The 13,725-nt window shown below is 41.1% G+C and overlaps 1 protein-coding gene and 1 long non-coding RNA gene across 2 annotated transcripts in view; one reads left to right on the top strand and one right to left on the bottom strand.

Annotated features, from left to right (window-relative positions):
• LOC131184422 (uncharacterized) overlaps positions 1-2,316 on the top strand; it is a 49,483-nt gene extending 47,167 nt beyond the window's left edge. The window contains exons 2-3 of the long non-coding RNA XR_009151966.1: positions 672-890; positions 2,170-2,316. This is a non-coding gene — a long non-coding RNA (uncharacterized LOC131184422). The remainder of the gene's footprint in view (positions 1-671; positions 891-2,169) is intronic.
• The window catches only part of LOC131184419 (hydrocephalus-inducing protein homolog), a 156,757-nt gene that overhangs the window by 56,054 nt on the left and 86,978 nt on the right, over positions 1-13,725 (bottom strand). The window contains exons 8-10 of the mRNA XM_058155652.1: positions 9,819-9,943; positions 8,047-8,248; positions 5,081-5,264 (exon numbers count right to left, since the gene is read on the bottom strand). Coding sequence (XP_058011635.1) covers positions 5,081-5,264; positions 8,047-8,248; positions 9,819-9,943 — 511 coding nt within the window. The remainder of the gene's footprint in view (positions 1-5,080; positions 5,265-8,046; positions 8,249-9,818; positions 9,944-13,725) is intronic.

Raw genomic sequence — 13,725 nt, 5'->3', positions numbered from 1 at the left:
CAACTGCCTGACCTTCGGACCTTCCGCCATGAGCTGAAAAGTCATTTATTTATTCGAGCGAGACTGGCTTAAAGTTTTTAATTTTTAATTCCTATTTTAAATATTAATTAACTTGGGGTAGGAATTTTATACGATTTTTAAGGGTTTTTAAGTTTATCATTTTAAATTCTTGGCCGTTTGTAGAATATGTCTTTTAATTTTCTGTTTTTAATTGTATATGGTTTATTGTTTTAAATTGGCTGTACACTGCCCTGAGTCCTTCGGGAGAAGGGCGGTATAAAAATCTAATAAAATAAATAAATAAATAAAACAATGCCAATAACTATGTTAATTTGATATAATGAAAAGGAACAATAGGACAGGAACGGTAGGCACATTTGTGCTCTTATGCATGCCCCTTATAGTCCTCTTAGGAATGGGGTGAGGTCAAAAGTAGACAGTTTTTGGTTGAAGATTTTGGGATTTTGAGTAGAGACAATAGAGTCAGGTAATGAGTTGCAGTTGCTAAGTAAAGTGCACTGTGACGCAGGACCAGCTTACGGCCTTTGCCCATTCATTTTTTTCCCAACACCAAGTTTTTCTAGTTTTTTCTTAAACCTATGCATTACAGTCTCATCAATGAAATGGTTCCCGAGTCTGTTAAGGCTAAGGTTTGTATCTCTTTTTTCCAGCTGACTCAGAAAAAAAGACATTTTGGAGCAGGAACTTCTTTCGGCTGGCTCCCAGTAAAGCACAATCCTGGCTCCTCTGAACTTCTCTGGCAAACTCCAGGCGGGAGTGTGCAGAAATATGAATGGCTGGGCTGCTGCTGCTCTGGGCAAGCTGAGCTGCATGGCTTTTCTCACAGCCGGGGGAAGATCTGCTCTTTGGAAATCCGCTTCATGGTGGAAGTGAGTTGGTCTGGATTTCAGTTACGGCTTTCCTCATTTCCCAGACTTAACTCTGTTTGTGTAGCTGCTGCCCCAAGGCCGAGGGGTAGTTCTGGTTATGTCAGAAGCCGAGCACCCACCTCCCTGCTTTGCGAGGCTCCCATCCCAGAGCCAGCAGAAACTAAGCCACCCCAATCTGCACCGACATGTCAGTGTTGCAGCTTGCTTCGGGGATCTGTAACAAACGAACATCCCCTTGTCTTTTTAAAAGATGTGACTGGGACACCTAAAAAGTCAAGGCTTATCAAATCTTCAAAAAATGTAACAATGACTTCAAAGTTGTTAAATATAAATATAAAGTTAGCACAATGAAGCCTTGACTCCATGACTTTATACTTTTGGGTGGGGGGAATCAGAGACCCATAGGACTGGGGTTTGGAAGAGGCATTGGGGACCATCTCATCCAAACCTCTTCCCAGTGAAGGAATTGCTTGCTACCCTGACAGATAGAGATAGATAGATAGATAGATAGATAGATAGATAGATAGATAGATAGAGCGCCATTCAGTCTCTCTTTAAATGCTTCTTGCAAAGGAGAATCTGCCATCTCCAAAGAGTCTCTTGGGAGCATCAGGGTGACTGTTGGAAAGTGTTCTAGGACGTCCAATCAAAATCTGCTTCTGTTGTTATTTAAACCCATTGCTTCTCATCTTGGTCTTCTGTAGCAACATCTTTAACAATTATGCCTCATCTTCCACAAGGCAGTTCTCCAGTCCATGTTCTGTTTCAAGGTTGCTGGCACACACAGAAGCTGAGATACTTACTACAGTTAAAGAGAATAGCAGCAGACAGGAATGTAATTTAAATGTCTGAAAAATGCCAATACAGTCCGATAAGTTATGGTGACCTCCAAGTACATTCCAAAGTCACGGAAAACCAAATTAGGTAGCTGATGGTCCAAGTCAAAGGGTCATGAGTGCCAGAACTGAATTGCAAGCAAAGAAACTATCCAAATCTATCTGCAGACCGCTGGCTGCAATTACCCTTTGCTGGGTGAGGAGCCTCACTGAGGAACGTTGCTTTCCTTACCTTACCTCCATATGCCTCTAGATCTGAGCCTTAGGGGTTACGTCTGCCTGTCCATTCCTGAAGTTGGCAGGCCTGAGGCAGGTGCTCAGCTGGAGCAACATGCCAGACTGAAGGTCAGAGTCAGACTGAATGTGGCTCCCCAGAGTCTGCTCTTCTCTGAGCTAAGCATAGCCAGGACTTCCAAATATTCATTGTACCTCCTTCTTCCCAGGGCCTTCATCATCCTGTGGTTCTCCATCCGATGTTTATGGATGTTCTTCCTAAGATGTAGTGCTCAGAAACATAAAGTCTGGAGGCAATACGACTCTTCCTGCTGCATAAAGTAGGTTGCCAATTTATCTGCTTGAGAAAGTGGCTTTTTTCCTGACTCTGGCTAGTGGTGAGAAGAGTGGAAATGAATGCCTTGTCTTTTGGTATCAGTGTCACAAATACACAGATTTTGATATTACTGCTATAACCATAGGTGGCTTTCCTGAAGAATAAAACATAAGAGCATCTGATGCAATGGTGAAATCCAATTTTTTTTACTACAGGTTCTGTGGGCGTGGCTTGATGGGCGTTGGGTGGCTTGGTGGGGTGGCTTGGTATGCATGGCAGGGGAAGGATATTGCAAAATCTGCATTCCCATCCAACTCTGGGCCCAGCCAGAGGTGGTATTTGCTGATTCTCTGAACTGCTCAAAATTTCCGCTACCGGTTCTCCAGAACCTGTCAGAACCTGCTGGATTTCACCCCTGATCTGATAGCTATCAGAAAGGCATCTTTGTCTGGGCAACAATTCCTCAATCGTCCGGGCAGAGTAATGGTTTAAAATTACATATTGTGTTACAATAAAAACAGTGTCATTAATACTTTCTCTAGCAAAACTCAATTTAAAAGGAGAGTTCCCTTTAGCAGAGGAATTGACAGTGTTTGCGCTGAGAAAAGCTACTGACTTCAGTCCCTCCAGAATGGAGTAAAAGGGGTAACACAATCACTGTCTAGAACTATCCAATGGCTATGAATGAAAGCACTGAAAGCCGAGAAGGTCATGAATCTTTTTGTCCCATTTCAGGATTTCTGCTATGGAACCCAACCTTCCTCTCCAGAAGCCTAAGTTAATCTACTGCCCCTTTTGATCAGAGTTTATGAGAGAAAAGGAAAGCATTCAAAGAAAATAAACTGGGAATGATAACTCTAACCCTAACAAGACATACCTCTTGTGGACAATAATAATAAAACCTCTTACCACCAAGACTAAAATACCTGGTTCAGATAAAAATGAAGCTGCCAGGAACACATTGATGGATCTGCTATTTGTGAACAGGTTTCTCTTAACATTAAACATCACATTTTTAATCCTATGAAAACCTCCTTAAGGAGCCCTGAACTCTGGGGCCAAGCATATCATAAACTCAAAACTGGGTTATTTTTTAAATGTATTTTGCCTTTGTTGCAAAGGTAAAATTGAAGTGCTCTTGGAAAATCAGAACTGCATAATCATAACACTTTCTAAGGCTTTGGGAAATACTTTTATTTATTTTTATATTTTTAAATTTTTTCTGTTGGAATCTGTGGCTCTACAATTTGCAAGCAAGACAATCAGACTAGCACAACAAACCTGGGTGTCTATGGTATAGAGCAGGGGTCGCCAACCTTTCAGACCTCAGGGACTACTAAATTCATAATTTTAAATCCTGCGGATCACTATTCTGAATCTTTTAAAAACATAAATAGTATTTAGTGCAATATAAAAAAATGCAAATAATTTTTCTGTGGACCACCAAAATTTTCTCATGGCTCACCAGTGGTCCACGGACCACTGGTTGGTGACCGCTGGTATAGAGAATGCTTTTAATAACACTCAGTGGATAAGCAGACTTACCTACAAATGTACAAAAACACATCAACAGTTTAAAAACTAACAAAATATAATGTTAAGAATAAAAGATGCAGCATGGTATTGGCAAAACCTTTTCCAGCTATCATCAGCAATCTAGCCACCCCATCAAAAACAGCCTTTAACTATAGTAATTGAAAAGGACAAGGGCCATCCCAATGCTCTCTCCGTTCATTCAGCGGTTCAGGGCATCATCAGACCTAAGCTCGTTAAAAGATCATGTGCCACAAATCATTTGGACTCCCAATTGCAACAGTGGATCCAAAAACACTCCGGAGCTCTTAGTCTGTTACTTTAAGGAAGTTTAAACCCCTTCTACATTAAGGTGAGTAGGACAGACACCACCATTTCTGCTTTGTTGGGAACAAGTCTCAGTCTATCCAATCTATTGTTCTGCTTAAGCTCTGATAAAGAGCTTTAAGCAACGGGGTTTATATTAAGGGCCAGCCTGTAGGAGATGACCAGGCTGAGCCTGAAGGAGGCGGTCAAATGCGTCATCAGTCATGAGTCCCTTGTGCACACAAGAGATCTAAGTCCAGCCCACCTTGAATTCCTTTCTATTCTTAACTCCCACTAATTTCCCTTAACCATTAGTAGTTCAGATCCTTGTAGAGAGTTTAAGCTTACAATAAATCTTTATTCACATTTGAACTGCCTGAATCTCCTGATTTAGTCAGGCGGCTGGCGGCCCCCAGGGGAAGGGCCTTCTCTGTGGGGGCTCCCACCCTTTGGAATGAACTTCCCCCTGGACTTCGTCAATTGCCGGACCTTCGGACCTTCTGCCGCGAGCTAAAGACCTATCTGTTTATTCGCGCAGGACTGGCATAGGATTTTTAATAGTGTTAATATTTGATATAAATTTTATAAATTTTATGGGGTTTTATCATTTTAATGTTTTAATGCGGCCATATGTTGAATAAGTTTTTTAATTCATTGTTCTATTTGTATATTTTTGTCGTTTTACCTTGGCTGTAAACCGCCCTGAGTCCTTCGGGAGAAGGGCGGTATAAAAATCCAATAAATCAAATCAAATCAAATCAAATCAATTTCCCTGGTGCTTGACATAGCCACCAACACATCTGAAGGAATGCCTCTCCTTCAACTTTCACATCTGAGCCGTTAGGTCCCTAATGAAGGCCCTGCCCTACATAAAAAACATCTAAAGCACTTAAAAAAAATCGTACCACCCTATTCCCTTGCCGCTCCCTCCACCCACCCACCCCCGGTCATATGGTATTTCTCACCAGAGGCTCAATGGAGAAGACTTTATTGTTGAAGAGCATTGCATCTTCATGGACAGTTGCCCGTCGGTTCTCAAAGGTACGGGTGACAATGGAGAGATGCTCACGAAGTGCAGGATTCATGTTACATTCTACCAGAAGCTGATCAAGCACACTGTTTTGTTCAGCCTGCAGGGTTTGACACATCCTAAGCCCCCAAAAGAAACAGATGAAATGTCATATTTTGTAACAGACTCCAAAGAATGCTTGGTTAAGAACCAAAGGAGACTGACACCATGATAAAAGATCACCGTTTATCTTTTCATTCCTAATATTCAAAGGAGCAATAACTGAAAAGGACAGGACCTGTGAGGAGGTGAACCATAGGAGAGCAGAGTTTGATAAACTGGTATGTTGTCTCCAGTGACCTGAAATCCTAAAGGAGAAATTGTCCAGGAAGAATGGGAAATTCTGTGAAATGAATTCTGCATGGGGATTTGTTTGTGTCCTAGAGGCACCTTGACTCCTGGCAACCCTGGGGACAAATCCATGCAGCTTTTCTCCTGAGGCTGAAAGGGTGAAAGTCACTTGGTTGGTTGCCCAGCCTAAAAGAGAGTCAGGATTCAGGAGTCTCTTCTCCGGTCCAGCACCTCGGCCATTAAGACTAAAAGAGCTCTCATAAAAGAAAATAGGGAGGGCAGAAATACATACAAATAAAACCCCACACAAGAAAAAAATGGAAAGAAATTTAAGAAGGTCAGTACCTATATATTTAAGAGCTCTCCCAAAAGCCGAGGAGAGTATGAGACGTGTACAGAAAATGTTAAGAAGGCAAAATAACTAAAGAAGAGAAGAGAGTAGTTTGTAGAAACAGCAGAAATTATATCCAGAAGGCTAAAACTCAAAATGATCTAAGGTTTGTGAGGGATACCAAACACAGCAAAAATGTGCTCTTTCAATATTCGAAATAAGAGTAAAAAACCAAAGAAGAATGCAAGAAGAAAGTGGTAAATTGCTAATCAACAATGGTGAGAAAACAGGACTTTTAAAAAGATACAAAACCTATTTTGCATCTGTCTTTTGTATCTATCTTTTCTTGCCCCACTGAATGCTTGAAAGATGATTACAGGATGTAGATTTATTGCCCAAAGCTCCTAAAAGGAGGACAAGAATCTTTAGATAATAGAAGCTTTACAGACTCAAAATAATGAGGATTTAAGCAGTGGAACAGCCTGTCTCCTGGGGTTATGATGTTTTGTCACTGGAGGTTTTCAAACAAAGGTTGGCCGTCATTTTGTCTGAGATTATGAGAATTCCTGCCCTAAACAAGATGTTCGTCTAGAAGGCCTCTAAAGTGTTGTGTCTTGCCCGCTCTCACCGCAGCCGGGGTCTGCTTATCTGCTTCCGAACGCTGAAGAATGTCCTTCCGGCCCCAGCCCTGGCTCCATGCCCAAACAGGCTGAGGAGGGGGCATCTCCCGGCCCCAGCCCTGGCTCCATGCCCAAGCAGGCTGCAGAGGAGGGAGCACCCCCCGGCCCCAGCCCTGGCTCCTGCCCAGGCAAACGGAGCAGCTAGACCCCTCCCCCTCCTCCACAGCATGTGAGCCTGAGGAAAGTTTATTTCCAACAGCTGCTGATTGGAGTGACCCTTGCATCAGAAGACTGGATAGGCGGAGGAAACAGAAGGAAGGGAGGGGCAGGCCTTAATGAGTGCTGAGTCATGGAGCCACACCCCATGGCCTATATAAAGGATCTGCTTTCTGGCAGTCTCTGAGTCAGGCAAAGTCTGACTCAAAGTCAGGCAAAGGGCCTCTGGTGGTGCAACAGGCTAATGCAGCCTATTATTAACAGCAACTGCTTGCAATATTGCAGGTTCAAGTCCCACCAGGCCCAAGGTTGACTCAGCCTTCCATCCTTTATAAGGTAGGTAAAATGAGGACCCAGATTGTTGGGGGGCAATAAGTTGACTTTGTATATAGTATACAAATGGATGAAGACTATTGCTTGACATAGTGTAAGCCGCCCTGAGTCTTTGGAGAAGGGCGGGATATAAATGCAAAAAAAAAAAAAAAGTCGAACTTATCTTGCTGAAGTCACTTTCTGGTCTCCTGCCTGCCCTGAGGACTTTGCTAGGACTTTGGGCAGAGCTGCAGAGGCAAGCCTGATTCGGATTTCCCTGACCCGGCCGTCAGCAGAGGAGTGGGACACGACATAAAGTCTCTTCCATTTCTATGCTTTTGATTCTATGATTCTCAATCAATCAATCTTTATTACAATCACAGACCAAACTTAGCTAATTTAAACAAATTCAAGGCTTCCTGGCCAGGTAGATTAAGTTAAAGGAACTAGCAGAAATGATCACAGAATCATTCTTTGTAATTTTTGAGCGCTCTTTTCCCTTGCAGGAACACATCTGTTTAGGATCCTGCCCTCATTGAACCAATCATCAGCCTCCAAAGTGCGTAACTACAAAAATTTAATCTTTTAAACATTTATGTGTTGCCCTTGAAAAAGCCTTTCTGGATTTTTCTCCTTATGTTTACAAAGAATTATTCTTTAGTGATGTTTTAGGATATCAAGACAAATTGGAATATTATGAAGCACATCCAGAAAAACAAATGGCATTGATGTTTCTTGATGCACAGAAGGCATTTGACAACGTGAATTGGCAATTTATGATAAAGCAATGAATGATATTTTTAAGTTTAGTAGTTATCCAGCCATTATCTGCAGGAAAAAACAAGGTTGCTTCTAAATAAAGAAAATTTTCAACCAACAGGCTGAGAATGAGTAGAGTGTTGAAATAAATATGATGGAAAAAAATAGGGAGAAATATAGAATTCTGCAATTGGATAAAAAATGAAACACAAAAATTATATTATAAACTGCTATGGGTTGTAAAATTTGCAACAAATTTAATAAATAGATTAGTGTGCACAAAAATGTACTCCTGGTTCATTACTCAAAAACAAGATATCATACCAAACTTACGTCTGTTTTTTCTCTTCTTCCTTTTCGTGTGTTGCAAATGCTTTCCACTGAAAATGCGCAATGATATCACTCCGATTGTGTATGATCACAGACCTCTGGTTTGCTAAAGTGATATAAGTCTTCTCAATTGTCAAGGAGTTCTTATCCAGTCTCACATTGACATCTGTAGCAGCTCCATATAAACTGACATGAATGTCTTCTCCTTGGAAGGTTAGAAAATTGTAAAATCAACTAAGTAATTCAAGCAAAGAACCATATTCTTTAAATTAGTTTGTTAGCACAACCAAGTTTGTGAAACCTTTTGAATTTTCAATATTTCTGCACAAATATGACCGAAAAATAGATAGAGAATTCAATTAAATAAGTAAAAAACATTATGCTTGTATAAGTAAGTGAATCTCTAGGACACGGGTGTCAAACTGGCGGCATCACGTTGCCATCACGTGATGTTTCATGATTTTTTTCCCCTTCATGGAGCTGGAGTGGACGTGGCCTGCACATGACGCATCTGGCCCATAGGCTGCCAGTTTGATACCCTGCTCTAGGATTATAGTTCATTTGAAGGGGAAATTAGTGTCAATTGTTTTAATCAATGGGTGATAATCAGATGGGAAGGTGGGAGGTTCTGCTTTATTTAAAGAACAGCATTCTGAATATAGATTATTAAAGTCTGATCTTCACACAACATGGGTGTGGCAATGTGTCATTGATCAAAAAAAGCAATTTTTTTAGATTTTGAAAAACAGTTGCTAATACTCATGAAGCTTGAAAAGATCACCAAACTATTTCTAAAATGGACATCCACTGTCAAGCACATTATATGGAAGTGGAAGCAATTCAACCCCCTTATTACCCACCCCAGAACCACCAGCCAAGAGCAAACAAGAGCAAAGGGTGCAATACTCTGGGGGAAACTCTTAAGTAATTAAATTTGATGTGAAAGAATGTAGTACAGGTAGTCCTCAGCTTACAACCACAACTGAGTCCAAAAATTTCATTGTTAAGCAGGACATTTACGCTTTTCAATTTGCCAATGAATTGTGGGGGAGGGAAGGGGCAAACAGAATGCTGAGAATGTGTGCGTAGACCATGAGAGCCTGGCAACCGTCAAGGTCACCACTGCAAGTGTTTGAGAAAGAGATGGACTGTTCCCATAACAAAAGGACATCTCATAATTGGACAATGTGATCATCCAGGGGTGGAGAGAAAGGGAAGTTGTTGTTTAACTGAGCAAGTATTTGCACGGGAAAACCAGAGCTGGTTTTGATTCTTCAGTACCAAAAATGTGTATCTAATAAAGTTTTACTTTGGGGAATTCAAAACTCCCGAGTTCTTATTTTGGGTTCACTAGTCGGACAGTTGACAGTGTCATAAGTCATTTTTTTCAGTGCTGTTCTAACTTTGAACAATCACTAAACAAAATGGTTGTAAGTCAAGGACTACCTGTACTCTGAATATCACGGAGGGAAGGGGTGCATTCCAGAGGAATAAGAGGCAGCTCAGTGCTCGTATATTGTGTGAGAGGAGGTGGGTGAAGACATCTCTGCCATCTACTCTCAGAGTAGATGGCACAGTTTCTCTCTCATTGGGAGTGGCTTATCTACGGTATCATCAGCTGCAAGGAAATCTAATCCAGCAATGAAAGGTAATCATAGGTCACTTTAATATTACGCACTATAAAAGGAATAAATGTAGGATGCACTGCTAGGATCCAAAGACTCTGAAATCTCAGGATTCCATAAATGGAAAAAAAATGATTTCCCTGTTCTCACCTGTATCATAATGTATAACAAGGTCTTTACAGTGGTTGCCACTTTTTTCTGGATAAAAGTCAATAGTGAATTGTGTGGTTTCATTTACTCCAAGAGTCCCAATGGAGGGTTTGACAGAAAATGGTCTGTAATGCAAAGAAGGAACATCCCTTATTATGGCCAGATTTACCTGATTAAATTATACATTAAAAAAATGGTGGCTGGAAGTGAAATCGACAGTAGATGAGTCCTACAAGAACATTATAAGAAGTTCCTTCTCTTCTCACATTGAAACAACGGTTTCAATCAGACTTATGCATGAACCACACCTGTTTCCCCACCTCAACCACAGCACCCTTCCCTGTTTTACTTCCATATACTTTTACACAGCAGTCCCCACAGATACAAATCAGGGTGCAATCACAGTTTTTTCCCTCTCTACTACTAAAATTCTCTTTATAGCTCTTAAATGAACAAAACACTGCACTGTAGGATCTTTTTCAAACAAGGGCTAATTTATAGGATATGTCCAAACTCCAAATTTTACAAAATAGTTTATCACATACATAATACAAATGTCAAAAGACATTTCTTGTGCTCATGTTTGTAGCTATGTAACTATGTGCTACATAGTTCAACATGGGTGATTTTCAAGGCAGACACAGCTCTGCATTTATCCCAACTTTTCCACTGAGGGCAGCACACTGCAAGTTCTGTTACTGCTGAAGGTATGCTGCAGCTTGAAAATCTCGCCATAGCCTTCTGGAAGCTTCGTTTTTTATTACAATTTCATTATATTTAATCCAAACTGGCCAGAGAGATATCATGCATTCATGTTCACACCTGCCCATCAGAACAGGACATTCAGCTGAATTTATTCTTCAGCTCACCTGCAGATTATTTCCTTTGGCTACCTCAAGCAAGGCAGCAAAAGAGGGACCCTCTCTCAAAAGAGCTACAGGATCGCTTCTTTCATGTGAATTGCTGGGTTGTCATTTTGCTTGGGAAGGAATGCCTCAGGTTTGCTCTGCTTGAGGATAAAGAGGCCTGGAAGAAATGGTTCTCCATTGCTTGCCCTAACTCTCTGACGCATCCGACTAGCCCCAGCTTTAGCCAGCCTTTGGGGGCTTAAAGTAGGACTTTTCCATTAGGTCCAACCATATTTCATTTCCTAGCTGATTACCAGTGAGCTACTTTAAAGCTTACTGCATTTAAAGGAATTTAGTTTGTTTATAGTTTGCATTATTATGGTTTGATTTGTTAATCATCTAGATTAACAAATAAACCAATGCAATGAAAAAATAAATTGTGCATAAATAATAAATATTGAGGATGAATTGTAATAGTCAATTTTGTAGAAGGCAAAAATGAAATTCTAAATGATCAAGACAAAGAGAAATGAACTGAAAGTAATAGAATAAAATTTAACAGAAATAAATAGAAAATTGTTCAGAGTTTTTAGTATTGTTTTAATATTTATTTATTTTATTTATTAAATTTATATGTCATCCATCTTAATCTAACAGCCAACTGTGGGTGGCTTTGGGAAGCAACTATATACACAGTATATAAAGGAGATATTTGTAGGTCAGGATTGAAATGAGAGTTCCTTGATACTCTCTGAGCTTGGTTTTTTTCTTGCAGAAATTTCATCACTCAAACTATGTAACATCATGACTGATGTTACCTAGTTTAGGTAAGGAAACGTCTGCAAGACGTTTAAAGAGCACCAAGGATCCCTAACTGCCTTCTGCCACTCGGTCCCTTCTGCTTCTTCCTCATTTCCTTATTGTAGTCTTAATTAAGAGTGAAATTTACCCAAGGGCTCCATGGAGGTTGGGGAGAAGTCCAATTCCTTGCCCCTTCCCTTGAGTAAGTACAATCACAAGAGAGGATGGAAATCACTACTGATGACCCATACGACCCCTGCATGTGTTTCATCTTTACAGACGCACTCAAGGAGGATGAGAGTACCATGAAGTGCTCCCTACGCAACACGTATGCTCACCACAAGTGCTTGGGGTTAACCAAAGGCATAGCCCAGTTCTTACAATTAGCTTCACTTAAAACCTCCCAGTTTGTGTTTCCACTATTCTGCCATCATTCAAGTCCAGACTGGACAAATTTATTGTTCTACTTGAATGGGTCGACACCATAGAAGCGAGATTAGCATCCCTTGAAGAAAAAGGAAAAACACAGAAAAGCAAAGCTCCAACATCCCAAAATCTTATCCCAAGCCAACTACCCCAGCCGCAGGAAACCACTAACCCTGCGAGTAACATCTGGAGGACACCAACGAATCTGATGACATCACAAAGGTTTGCAACATCAACAACAACTTCTAGGCATCAACCAACTCTCCTGATAAAATCATCAACGTTTCCTGTGACGGCCCTGAGTTCAAGAACAGTGACGGCTCAGTGGCCCCGTGCTTCTGAAGAGTCGTTTGCAAGAGTGAACCAGCAAACGCAAATTCATCTCCACAATAAACTCCCTGGCCAAAAGCTGCACAAACCATAAGAAACTTTGTTCATGGCCCGACCTGTCCATACTACAATGTGCCCATGCCCATGAGCTTTGCTCAGAGCTCAAAAGACACAAGGACCAAGGAGAGACTGACCTGTACATAGACTACTAGGCTGACTGCATCAAATGCAAGACCAGCATCCCACATCCCAACAACCGTCCCAACAATTGCCCCCCCCCCAACAACCAAAACTAGGAATGCACACCCATAACTTTCTCCAGGTCCACCCCTTCTGACCTCAAATGCAAGCTACTTAACGCAAGAAGCTTCGGAAGCAAAATGCCTGAATTCCTCCTGCTAGTAAATGTGGCCCTATTCAATCTTATTTTTGTCTGAGAGATGTGGTTGAATGTATCCTTTCCAGACTCCATTATTACAGTAAGTGACTATCAGTTTTCAAGTCTGACCGTGAAAACTGTAGAGGGGGTGGTACTGCTACCTTCTATAAAAAGTCCCTAGATCTGAAAAAGATTAATGTTACACAGGAGCTTGCTCTCCTTGAGACCATTGTCTGTGAACTGTCCCTAAATACCACAGTTCACTTCTTGATATGTTACAGAGCTTCTGATTACGACTTTGGCCATACGAACAAGCTAACTACACTACCAACATGGACAATTTCTTGCCCGCATCCCCTTATCTTTCTTGGTGGCCTCAATTTGCCTCTTATTAATTGGACCCTAAACGAATGTACAACTGAACATGCAACCCTGTACAATGCTGTTACAACTCTGGGGGTAGACAGTTGGTAACAAACAACACTAGGCTCAACCACTGCTTAGATTGGCCTACAAGTTAAAGAACCTTTTTCCAACAGTGACCACAGTATGACTGTGGTCTCAGTTTGTGTCCTTGCAAAGAGGGTCATAATGATGGAACTCCAAATTATAACTTTAAAAAAGCCAACTATGATCTCATAGCTGCCGACCTCGCATCTCGATTGGCACCTTCTGTCCACAGGTTGTAATACTGCAGAAGACCTGCAACCCAACAAGAAAAACACAGACTTCAGAGGATAATTAGAACTGCAGAAAAAATAATTGCTACCAACCTGCCTTCCATTGAGGACCTGTATACTGCACGAATCAAGAAGAGGGCCGTGAAAATATTTACAGACCCCTCGTATCCTGGACATAAACTGTTTCAACTCCTACCCTCAAAGCAGCTATAGAGCACTGCACACCAGAACAACTAGACGCAAGAACAGTTTTTTCCCGAAGGCCATCACTCTGCTAAACAAATAATTCCATCAACACTGTCAAACTATTTACTGAATCTGCACTACTATTAATCTTCTCATCGTTCCCATCACCAATCTCTTTCCATTTATGACTGTATGACTATAACTTGTTGCTGGCAATCCTTATGATATATATTGATATATTGACCATCAATTGTGTT

The sequence above is a fragment of the Ahaetulla prasina genome, chromosome 12 (assembly GCF_028640845.1).
Source record: "Ahaetulla prasina isolate Xishuangbanna chromosome 12, ASM2864084v1, whole genome shotgun sequence".
NCBI lineage: Eukaryota > Metazoa > Chordata > Lepidosauria > Squamata > Colubridae > Ahaetulla > Ahaetulla prasina.
Note: the sequence above shows the minus strand (reverse complement) of the source record. Positions and strands in the feature narration are given on the sequence as shown.